Below are 13770 nucleotides of genomic sequence, written 5' to 3'. Positions count from 1 at the left end.
AATGACGGGAAGTGTCTGTCGGAAATCTCTAGCAAATACAAAAGTAATCCCGCCCATGAGAGCAGAGGAGTTTCTAAGATCTTTTAACTAGTATATTATCAGGTAGGCAATCTAGCTGCGGTAGATCACGGACCCAGTGCGGTTTGTATGTGTATGATTTAACTCTACTAAAGTATCAAAGTTATACCAAGTTTATTTTGATATAATACGGTGGATTAATGTAATCAATTAATACATAATCCTAACCTAACCTATCCGTACTAAATTCCGACGAATAAAAAAAACAAATTTAACCCTTTTTAAATTAGCCTATCTTCTTCCCAGAGATCTGCACACAAACATTAATTTATATATAATATAGGCTATAGCTGATCTTGCGCACTTTGTGGCCCGTAAAAAATGACAACTCTTAAACAAATTGTGATTGTTCAACTCCTTTTTGGTGTAACTCACTGCAGTAAGTGCAACTCAACCACCCTCGTAGGCAATGTGTGAAAATTCGATTTGATGCATGCTTGTACCTGATCTGCCCGATTAACCAATAGCAACCAATAATAAATAAATACTATTTCTATTAATTATTTCTCCTATAACCAATAGCAACCATTTATAAACAAATATTTCCATCGTAAATCTCAAAATCCCTGTTTGAGCACTTATATTAATTGATCGTAGCGTGATGTTCTATATACCCTATGCCTTCCTCGATGAATGGACTATCCAACAAAAAAATAATTTTTCAATTCAAAATTCTTTAGTCAAAATTTCAAAATTTATAATTTCCGGACCAATTTATTACATTGTTCTATTAAATATAATTATAATATACCTACATCCGGAAATATTTAGAGGTTACAGCTCATGCATATCAACTGCTATAAATGTACCTATCAATATTTTATACTACTCATGGCTGTTATTCAACTCTTTTTTTCAAATGTTACACAGTTAAAACTTATGATACACTCTATTATTGTTTAAATAAAATATTACAGCAAAAATGAAAAAAATTAAAGTGTTCGTACTTCTTGGATTTCTCTCACTGTCTCAATCAAAAAACATATTTATGCCGAACTTACCCGTGGTAAATTAATTATCTTCTTGATTTAGTAAACATATTATATATTAATATTATTATTGATCTATATAAATGATGTATTACATTTCTACATAAATGTATGCTTTATAAGTGTTACTCTTATTACAGGGAGAATATCGTGTGGTGTTTGAGAAAGTATATCCTTGTGGATCAACAAAAAACCATACAATTCAATTAAATATTTTTATTAGTAAAATAACACCGAGAACAAAAGAGTACAAAGGGAATTTAACATTTTTGATACCTTTTGACGATACTCTAACAGTAAATATATTATTATAATATTACATTTAATATTTGTATAATATAGTAAAACTTCCATAATATTACGAATCCTCATAGACAGCAAAAATATTAAATTGAATCTGTATATTATATAAAAATATAAAATATGAAGTCAAACAAACTAACCTATTCATTAAATATTTTTAGCAAATTTAATGAACTTTTACTATATATAGGCGCACCAAGAAAGGATTTTGTGAAATGCGCATTTTAATAGTTGACTTACGAAAATCAAATATTTTTTTTGTTTACATAGCAACCATTGGTTACAAAAAATAAATTGTGATCATGATTGGACATAACTTGAGTACTGTAATTTATGTTTGGTCAAAACGACCCAAAACGTATTTTTAAACCTGTGTAGTTTTATTGCTAATTTATATTTAACGAAGTTTAAGATGGGACAAATTCACTGGCATTATTTAATTTGCCACGGGCAACAGCTGGTTACATGTATTTGGTTATAGTTCTAAATAAGATATGAATCAAAAAAAAATTTCATGAAATAGAAGTTAAATAGAAGTTCGTAATATAAAAGTTTTACTGTAGGTAATACTTTCAATTTAATTATACATAATAGGTTACCCACTATTAGATCTTGAGGAGTGCATATTTTCATATCAATTAAGTTACCAATGTCACTTAATTTTATCAAACCATCAAAATTAAAATATGTGTAAGAACTATTTTATTTTTAACAGAAAACATAAATTATAGTAAGTATAATTATTGTGATTATATTATTATTCAAAATAAGTGACCGAAATTGACAAGTCCTGGTGAACATATTGCATAGTAATTATGATCTATGAGGTGGAACAATATTAATTTCCATTGAATTGTAAATTTTCGTTGTTCATTTTACTTAAAGTAATTTATTATTTATTTGTAGCTTGATTTAAATCTAGCGATTTGGGGTTCAACTGGTGGTTGGATACCAAATTCAAATACTTTAATAACAAAAAACGCTTGTAGTGTTATGAAAAATCTCGGAGGAAATGCATGGTTTACATTCACAAAGGGTTTTAACATTCCAACAGATAAATGTCCACTACCAGTGGTAATGTATAAAAATATTACAATAAATTAATATAAAATTGTGTAATAAGTAATAACCATTGTAGATTTACACTATAAATTATTTAATGACTTCAAAATGGTAGACTAAATATTTAAAAATAAAATGGTGAAAAAGTACGGTAGTTCTGGTAGCATTGTAATGGATGTTTTAAATTTGAAATCTATGATAAATCATTGAACAAAAAAACTATTCTGAACAGAGATGGTTTGTCAACCTAGCATACTTGAATAATTAACCAAATTTAATAATTAAAAAAAAATCGTAAAAATCCAAATTTTCTCAAAAATAGTGTAGTAATTATTTTGAAAATATTATCGTGTACTTATGGAAAATGCTAATATAAACATTTGGTAAAAAATTAAAAGTATCTATCTGCAGTTATCAGTTTTTGAGTTAGCCAAAAAAATTAAATCAATACTGTCAAAAATTCCCGTTTGTCTTTAATTTAATTTTTGTTTTTTTTTCGACAATTTTGAAAACTAATAGGCATTTTCAATTTTGAATGCACCAACTAGATCCCCTTTCCCCAGAAGTTGTAATAGATACCATTGTAAAACAGATATGTCATTATTTTTCTACACTCAGAATCTAAAATTAATAATAACAATTTTCATAAATTTGTAACAATTTTTCTCCACATTTTTACAGGGCACATATATTACATCAGGGATCGACTTGAAGAAATTTGAAGACAATAACTTTCCAAAAGTATATTTTTATGGAAAATATAAACTGGTGTATAAAGCCATTAATATGAAAAATATAATAATGGGCTGCGAGGTTGTGGAATTTAATCTTATACGACCTTGGGAAACTCCAATTTGATTAAATTACACAAAATAAAAATATAATATGTTGTTAACTTATTGTTAAACAGTAAACACATCATTTATTTTCTTTACCAAATAAATAAACTAAACTAACAAATAAATATGACAAAATATAAAGTATACATGAACACACGAGGGACGAGAGAAACTCTTTGGTAGAGCAGCAATATATTATAATAGTTGTATTACTATTATTATTAATTAATTCAATTTGGAAAATACCTAAGAAGATTTTTGTGATTTGTAAGTTTGTTGTGAAAACGGTTATAGTATTGGTGGGCTAGATTTTTGAGTGTGGAAATATGTAGATTACTGTGTAGATTTAGACATACCACACGGGCATAATGGGAATCCAGTTATTAGTGGCTGACTAATTGTCTGAAATACTTCTAGCAGTGGCTGAATGTTTGATGGTTTTGCTTGGCCTTAGATTTGGATATCTGGTTATTTGAGCTATAATAATAGCTTTATAGATAATTGTTTTGCTTTTGAGGCTAAGTTTAGTCTTTAGAATTGGGCGGAGAGGGTAAAAGCATGAGTTTAATTATTTTCTTTTATTGTTTATATGATCTTTCCAGACGAATCTCTTATTGTTTAAAATTAGTGGGGGACATTCTTTTCGATTTAAGGTGAAGTTGACTTAGGTTGATTTTGCATAATTTATTTTGATTTTCCATTTCTTGATTAATTTAATCTATATTGTATTTTTGTAGAATGGTATAATAAAGAATCTTAACTATAATTGAACGCGTATGAGTACCTATATTATATAATAATTTAATTTATAAAGTCTTAAAAAACCTAAAGCTGTAAAATTATTTGTTATTTATCTACATACAAATTAGGCCGTCTTATCTTTTATCTAGATATTTTTAAAGTTATTTGTGTATTTAACATTGTTTATTGAACAATATATTATTATTTGTATTTCAAAAAAGTACCGTTTTGAGCATTATTTACTGAACTAAACTAAAAAATATATAGGTACACAATTCATAGCTTAGAAAGTCGCATGAATACAATGATCTCGTGCTAAATTAATTGTTGACAATGACGGTAGTTTAAAACCCTCAGGTATAATCAAAGACTGACATTTTAATGAAGATTATTTAATATCAATGGAATAATATTTTTAGAGTATTTATGGTCATATCACAAAATGCCATCAATAAATTAATAAAATGGATTACATGACGAAATCCACTGACTCCTACGAGAAGGCTCAAAGAAGCTGAGATGTAGATAGCTGACGCCAAGACCCTAAACTTGAAATTTTCATACTACTTAGTAGTACTTACATAATAATATAAATATTATTTTTGATTCCTGCTATATATAGAACAAATTTATTTGAGGAAATTGAATCGTATGTAACTTATTTAGCTTTGTTTGTACTATTCAGTTTAAATTAGGAAATTTATTATTTTCGGAACAACTTAATAGCATTTCAAATATTAGGTATAGTTTTATAAATATTTCCGGAAATATTTAGAGGTTACAGATCAAGCATGTCGATCCCTCTAAATGTATCAACTATCAGTAATATATTTCATAACTCATGGCTATTGTCCAATGTTAATTGAAACTTATGATACACGCTATTATTGTTGAATTAAAGGATAATCGAGAAAATTATAAAAATTTAAGTGTTTTCCATTCATGTGCATAAATAATTGTGTATGCCATTTTTACATTAGTTTCTATATTACTCTCATTATAGGGAGATCATCGTATATACGTATATATCATTGTGAAACAACAAAAAATCATTTGATTCAATCAAATTTATATTTTAGTAAAAAGACATTAAGTTTAACTGAAATTAAAGGGAATTTATAGTGATACATTGTGACGATACTCTTACATAAGTATATAACGATTGATTTAATATTTTTATAATACAGTGATGCTTCCATATTATGAAGCCTCAAAGGCGACAAAAAGTTATTTGTAAAGAGAAATTCGTTAAATAGAATTTGTTCAAATAAAAGAATAATATGCCTTGATTGACTGATTTATCATTTATAGTTAACGCATAACCGAAATTACGAACCACATCATTATTTGACCTAACTTTAGAAAATATAGGAGCGTCTCACTACAGCATGTAATTTTGGCGCTGGTGCGCCCGCATCACGGCTGGCTCTAGGATAGGGTTCAGGGTTGCCATATGTCCCGAATTTGCCGGAACCACGATTTAAGATGTACAGGTTGCGTATCGAACTCCCATAATTTGACCGGTGAACTAACTATCTGAAACAGCTGTTTCCAGCTAGCGCATCATGAGGACAAGTATATAGATTCAATAATACTATACAATATACTATAGGTATTATTGGTATCAAAAGCAGATAACCGTGGTAAGTGGTTATGCCGTTATGATATTATAAATATATATTTAACATATTTAAACCACAACGAGCGCTAGTGATTCTGGGCTCTCAGCTGTTTCAGATAGTTAGTTCATCTGTCACCATAAAGCACTATTTGTTATAGGCCGATGTTTAACCTATATATCTTAAATCGTGGCCGGGACACTACCGGTTTTGTGATTTTTGTCCTGGTGTCCCGAACAAAGGCCGAGCGGGACACGAAAATGTCCCATTTAATATTTATAGTTGAGAAAATACCTATTTTTTTTATTAATATTACGTGTATTCACCGGAATACCGGATATAAATTACACGTCACTTATATATATTATTTGTCGATACGTTTATTTTAATCAATTTTTAATTTCCACTGTAGCGTAATAACTATAATATCATGAATTTATTATTGTTCATATTATTATCTAATCTGGTGTGTTGTATTGTATTGTATTGTATTGTATTGTATTGTATTGTATTGTATTGTAAATATTGTATTGGTAATTAATTGTAATACATTTTTGAATAAAATAACGGATATTATTATTTCCATATAACTAGAGCGTGGATTCATATGCATTAAAAACCAACCAAATATGCACGAAAAAATCTTAAATATGCATAAATAATATATTAATTTGTTATTACTTATTATAATATTATACATATACCATGTTTATAGTTTATACCTTTATAATTCAAATTGTAATTAATTATATATTATATATTAAATAATATTATATTATATTTATACTGTACCGTATATTTTGTTATTTTATTTTATTTTTTATTTGTATAATAAACGGGTAAAGACCCTTTTGTGTAAACAATACAGTACAGGTTTAACATTTAAGTATTTTACAATTAATAATAAACATTTAATTATTTTACAATTAATAATAAACGACTCGATTTAAAACAATAATAATAATAATGAGCCGACAATATAAAATAATAATAAGTATCAAGAATACAACATAATTTAACATTTAAGTATTTTACAATTAACAATAAACGACTCGATTTAAAACAATAATAATAATAATTAGACAAGTTTAAATAATGAAACAATAATAATAATACAATAGGAGACAACTCTAAATCAATACCTAATAGTATAATGATAGAATATTACTTAATTTACAACATCGTTTAAGACTAAATATACATTTCTTTTGAAAACATTACGTGACATGAAGAAGAAATCAACATGATCAACAACAAGATTTGCTAGTTTCAATGCTCTTGGAAAGTAAGAAGTGGAGCTGTAATTATTATTATAAAATGGAACATGAAATAAGTTTGATTTTCTTAAACAGTGATTCGCTGTATTAAATGCTATCATTGAGAGCAAATCTGGGGAAGAAATGTGACCATTTAATAAATCATATATAAACATAATATCAGCAACCTTTCTTCTTACTTCACAAGATATAAAGCTTAACTCACTCATTCGCATATTGTATGAGTTCTTTGAAATAAGTGGAATATTTAATTTGTAACACAATAACTTCAAGAATTTAAGTTGTACATTTTCAATTGTATTAATAAAAGTGGCGTAACTAGGTGACCAGACTATTGATCCAAACTCAACATGAGATCTAACTAGCGCAAAAAATAATATTTTCAAGGCATTTATATTTTTAAAATTAACTGTGTTTCGGTTGATAAAGCCAAGCATCTTAAAAGATTTCTTGGTAATAGTATTAATGTGAGTGGTGAAAGACAAATTGCAATCAATAATAATCCCTAAATCTCTAATAGAAGTCGCTCTTGTAACGGAACAATTATCAATTTTGTAATCAAAGCTAATAGGATTATCGATGCGTGAAAATGTAATAACATTACATTTGTTTATATTTAGAGATAAACTATTTTGGTGAGTCCATATTACAAATTTATCCAAGTTAGCTTGCAAATTTAAAGCATCTGAAGGAGAATAAATTGTAGAGAAAATTTTTGCATCATCAGCAAATAGCAGTATATCGACCGTGTTATCAAAAATAGAGGGTAAATCATTAATGAACATTATGAATAAAAGAGGTCCTAAATGGGAACCTTGTGGTACCCCAGAACTAACTGGGAAGTAAGGAGAGATACTATGTGATACTTTAACCGCCTGAGTTCGACAGTTTAAGTAGGACCATAACCAATTTAAAAAATGTCCATGAATACCGAATGTAGATATTTTTTTAAGAAGTAGGTGATGATTAACCTTATCGAAAGCTTTCTGAAAGTCAGTATAGATTGAATCTAACTGAGCTCGATTATTTAAGGCTTTAAGTATTTTGGATTGATTAAGTAGTATGTTAGTGGAGATTGACATATTAGGTCTGAAACCATGTTGGTTTTTGCAAATAAGAGGAGAGACAATTATGGAAAGTTTTTTAGTTATTGTAGCTTCAAATATTTTGGGAATAATGGATAATTTGGAAATAGGTCTGTAATTAGCTATATTATGTCTATCCCCTGCCTTATGAATTGGGGTCACAAACGATTTTTTCCAAGAATCCGGAAAATAGCCCAGATTCAGTGATTTGTTGAAAATAAAATGCAGTGGTTTAACAAGTACAGAACTACAATTTTTTAAAAATGCTGCTGGAATACCATCGGGTCCTGTCCCAGTATGCGGATCTAAAGAAGTTAAATATTCATAAATCTCACCCGTATCAATAGACCAAGAGCTTAAATTAATATGATTATCGTTAGAAGAAAGTGTAGATAACGTTACAATCTCATTAGAATTCAAAGAGCTGCTTACATAAACACTGGAAAAATAATCTGCAAATAACTTGACAGTTTCAGAGATATTATTTGATGTCACATTATTATAATTCATACAGTCCGGGACATTATTTTTCGTTTTCTTCATAGAATTTACATAATTCCAAAAAGGTTTAATGTTTATTTGCAAGCTATTTTCCAAATCTGAAATGTATTGATTGTGGGAAATTTGATTCAATTTCTTACATTTTTTTCGAAGCTCAGAAAATTCAATATAATTGGCAAAAGAAGTACTAAGTTTATATTTTTTATGAGCACACTTCTTTTTAATTATCAGATTTCTGAGCTCAGCATTTGCCCATGCAGGGGAATAACTATTATAAATTTTAGTTTTTGGAACAAACAAACTAAATGTGTGATAAATGATTTCGTAAAAAGAATCGACTAAGGCGTCGAGAGACAGATTTTTGTTAAGATTTAGATTGAAATCAATACTGGAAAGAAAATGAGAGATCTCATTAAAATTGCATTTTTTAAAATTTAAAATATAAGGCGACTCATAATGGTCACTCATAGAGGAATTTTTAAATTTAATAACCACGTCTAAAGGAGGATGATATTTATCAATTGTATGTACCAGAGAGTCAACCGAATAACAATTAGAAATAAGTTCTGCATTTTTACTAAGCATTAAACAATCGAGTGTTCGACTGTCACAATTTTTAATAATATTACATTGTTCAAGATTCAAGAAATTTATATAACTATTAAATATGATGCCACCAGACCTATGATTTTGACTGTTTGGATCAACAGACCAGTCGAAACTACTTAAATTAAAATCACCAACTATTACAAAATAGTGTTCAGGAAATCTAAAAAAAATAGACTCAACTATATCACAATGATTTGAATAGATATCAGAGGAAGCACCTGGAGGTATATAAACGCAACCTATAATAATTTTTATATTGTTAACTGTAAGATTTAAAAATATTTGCTCGATTCCAACAACAGAAGGTACAGTTAATAATTCACAGATGATATTTTTATTTACGGCAATTAATACACCACCACCTCTACTTTTTCCAAGACTTAAAATACGATCATTTCTGTATAAATTATAGTTATTAAAACCTAGTTCAGCATCAAAAACATTACTATTTAACCAAGTTTCATTTAAACAAATAATATCATAATTAACATTAAGTAAAGCATTTCTTAAATATGGGATTTTGGTTAGTAGACCGCGTACATTTTGATAAAACATATTTATTAAAAAAAATTTTTTTCACGAGTATTAGGACGGTCATTTCTGGAAACTATTGTTGGAGTACCTCTTACGTATCTGATAATTAATTCGTTACCACCATCACTTGATCTACGGGACTCCAGCTCTTCACGAAGTTTTTTCATGTAGTTTCTTTGATACAACGTACGGTCTGAGCTGATACCAATATTGGAAGGTGGATTAAGTGATAATAATTTTTTATTAGATTTGAGTATTTCAAAGACATCAATTGATGAACTAAATATCGCTTTAATTGGACGAGTTTTATCATTAACACGAATACCCAAACGTAATAATTTTACCGGTTTAATATTTTTATCACCAATAATAATTGAATCAATAAGATTACTTACAACATTAGAGTCGTGAGCAATTCTGTCGGCGGTGTTATCCGAGTTGGACTCTGGAACATTGTATAATATTAGATTAGAGGCTCTCATGTTACGATCGCCGATCTCATTAATGATGAATTCTTCTGAATAATGTGAAACATTATTACCATTATTTTTTTGATTTTTAAGTTCGTTAACTTCACTAAGCAATCGGTTTATTAGCATTTTTAATTCTGGAATGTCACGTAATCCATTATTACAGGATTCACAAAAGTATTTTAAATTACGAGTTTTTAAAGAAAGACATTTTAATTCGCTCGGTGATAGGCCGGTGCATTTAGTATGAAATACTGAAATGCATCCATCGCATTTAACAGGTGTATCAAGTTCGGCAAACAAAACTGAACAAGATGAACAATTTTGAACATTATTAGATGTCATAGCCATGAATTAAAATTTAATATTAATTAGGAAAACCGTAACGAAAATAACACTATCAAGAGAAACACAACCTCACTGTGTGACTGCACAATGACAACTGATTATCATTAAATAAAACATTGAATTCAAAGCGTAACTACTTTAATTTTCATTTATTTTTGTGTAATAATATACTTTTGCCGAGGCTACATACAGCGAGAATGCTGGACACCCGACACATACACACACACACACACAAGGATGAAACTATATCTTAAAACCTACAAATGTATGTTTCTAGCTTATTATTAGCACGAGTAAAGAAATTATAATTGTTGCCCGACGGGCTATGTCATGAGCGATTTCACATGGCAATAGAAATTACTTACAGAATCAGCTGCAACTAACCAATGTGATTGCGACATCATGCCGATATAGAAGCAAAATTTACAGGCTTATTAGCCAGCGCGCTATATTATATAGCATATAGCCACTATTGCATACAACCGCTAGTGGTGAATTTTCCAGCTGATTTCAAGTTGACTTTATAATGATTTTAACTTTTCAAAAACTCAAAATGTATGAACTTGACATTTGGAACAATGGTACCTTTATCAAGCCCGGATTAAGAATTGTTGAGTCTCAGCGGCCAAAGTTTTAAATGAGGCCCCTGTACGAAAAAAAACAAATAATCTATATATTATTATTTAATATAAGGTACCTGTTATAATAAATATACATAGGTATTAGGTACATCGCAATAAATAATGAATAATGTATCACTTTATTTATAAATTATAATTTACAAGCTTTTTTCCTCGCTAAATAATCATCGATTTTTTTTTAGGTGATTTATGCAGTGTTATAGCCTATAAAGAAAATAGTAATAGACAAATCTGAGGCCCCCAAATAAATTCTAATGGCCCCCTTGGACCCCCCCCCCCCTTAATCCGGGCTTGACCTTTATTGCTACAGCCTACGGATGTGCAATAAGAAAGGATTTTCCAAAACTTTTTACGATATTTTATAATACTATTATCGTGTTCATGCATTTTCGGCGGCGATTCTTCACGCACCACGTTCGATTTCACGTCACGGCTACGGTTAATGGTTTTTCAATAACAAAATAAGAAAATTGTTGTACGTGCATTTTTTAATAATTTACATGTGAATATCCAATATCTAATTTTAAAAGCTCGTAAAAAATTAATTTGACTTTTAGTATTTTTTTTTTTATGTTGAATGTAGGGAACTTAATGGGAATTTAGTATAAGAATTTTAAATCTTAGATACCTGCATATAAAAATATTTTTATGAATTTCTAATTAGAAGTTATTTTTCAAATGTTCGTGGTTTTGATGACTTGTCAACATTTTAACTTCAGAAAAATTGTTGATTTACGTTCAACTTTTTTTTTAATTTCCTCTAACAGCAACTTATGAGGAACTTTGTACGTGTGGAATGCTCTTTCATCCAACATCCGTTGAGAGGGGCCCTTCTAATTTTTTTTCCAAATCAAGCATTGAAACGATGCATTGTACAGTTGTACAGTCGTTGCCAGATAAATTGAGACGGCGACAGCGGCACTTTTCAGTAAGTGTAGCCAAAACTAGTCGCTGGCAGTGTGGTACAAAGGTCACACAGTTGGCTACGACGCGCGCAGTCACTAGTTCGAACCCGGTTCAGTGCAAACAATTTTATTTATTATTATTAATATATTTATATTATTTTACAATTTCTACTTTTTGTTCTTAAATAAAAGATTATTATCAGAATGTTTGATTTTAAATTGATATCGTACAATAATTTTTGTGACAACTTTTGGTTTATTGATGTATTTTCGTTAATAATATTCAAATACGGAGAACCACTGGTTTTCCGTTATCACGCCGCCGCCGCCGTCTCAATTTATCTGGCAACAACTGTACCTATAAGATAATATAAGAGACCACCCATACAGCAATTTTAAAATGACAATATTTTTATAACTTTTTCTCATCAAAATAAAAAAGGTGGGTAAGTGGATGTCGCTCTACTGTACAGTAGGTTACAAGTGGGTCACTGTAATGGATGGTGTTAAATTTGAATTCAATGATTTAATATCATTGTATAAGAAAAACAATTCTGAGCGAAAACGGTCAGTCAGCCTATGATATTACCAAGTATATTTGAAGATATTATTGTGAATAAAGTAATTTATATATAACCTATTTACGTGGAACCTTGTTTTAAATTTTCGATCCTTAGCTATAAAAGTTGAACATTTTATAAATTTTTAATTACAAAATAATTATTAAATTATAAATTTCATAAATTTTGTCAAAATTTGAACTTTAAATGCTTATAAAAAAAAAATGTGCCTATGTATTTTCTACTGCTATTGTAACTTTATATCAGGAGCCTCGAATTAATTTTCACGCTTTTTTACCCAACAAATAAAATTTTAATGATATTTATAGAAAAAAAAACTAAAAAAATTGAAAACTGACAATGTCCGTAAAAAGCTCAAAAAGAGTCAAATTATTTTCAAAATTTTATCGTGTATAGAAAATGCTAATACAAACATTCAGTGAAATTTTCAAGTATCTACAGTCATACGTTTTTTAATTACAACAAAATAAGAAAATCGTTACATGATATTATATCGAGTGAATATCTAATGTTGTAAAAATATGAATTTCAAACGCTCATAAAAATTTAATTTGACTTTCTTGTAGACATTTTTTTTTTTGATAAAGGTAGACAAACTTTAAATAGATAATCTTATATTACATTTTCAAATCTTACATTTAAAAAGAAAAATTTTTATGAATTCTCAACTCAAAATAATTTGCTAATTTTCGTGATTTTTCCGTATTTTGTCAAGATTTGAACTTTAAATGCTTAAAGAAAATGTAATGAAAGCCATTTAAAAACATTTTCGTTTCTTGAAAAATGTTTTGAAAATATATTAAAAATATTAATTTGCTGTATGGGAGCATTATTTGATTATAAGTTGTAACTTATAACACTCGTACTATGTTCATTATATCATCGTTGTTAGTTATAATGTAATGACTTTGGCGATTCGAGTCCAAGAATTTATTAATAAGTGCACTATTTCGACAAGATAGGCTATAGGTAAACCAGGAATAATAACTAGGTACAATAATATTATAAGTATATTAGGTTTAAAATTGTTTAAGTGGCTTTTTTGACGTTACAACCGTAACCTACGTCTAAACTGAAAACATATAGAATAGATTTTTATCGACACTTTTTATTATCTTACCATGTTTGTTCTATTGTCCCACTAGAACGTGCGTAATCGTATTTTGAAAAACGTAAAACGCGATTACC

The 13770-nt window shown here is 28.6% G+C and overlaps 1 protein-coding gene and 1 pseudogene across 1 annotated transcript; both read left to right on the top strand.

The window, feature by feature from the left end:
- Positions 1 to 13770, top strand: part of LOC132945568 (UDP-glucosyltransferase 2-like) — a 45272-nt pseudogene that overhangs the window by 19628 nt on the left and 11874 nt on the right.
- Positions 995 to 3375, top strand: LOC132945745 (uncharacterized). The gene is made up of 4 exons (XM_061015501.1): positions 995 to 1084; positions 1208 to 1363; positions 2277 to 2444; positions 3114 to 3375. Exons 1-4 carry the CDS (start codon positions 1001 to 1003, stop codon positions 3288 to 3290), a joined length of 585 nt encoding a protein of 194 aa, XP_060871484.1. The 5' UTR covers positions 995 to 1000; the 3' UTR covers positions 3291 to 3375.

Source organism: Metopolophium dirhodum, chromosome 5 (assembly GCF_019925205.1).
Source record: "Metopolophium dirhodum isolate CAU chromosome 5, ASM1992520v1, whole genome shotgun sequence".
Classification (NCBI taxonomy): Eukaryota; Metazoa; Arthropoda; class Insecta; order Hemiptera; family Aphididae; genus Metopolophium; species Metopolophium dirhodum.
Note: the sequence above shows the minus strand (reverse complement) of the source record. Positions and strands in the feature narration are given on the sequence as shown.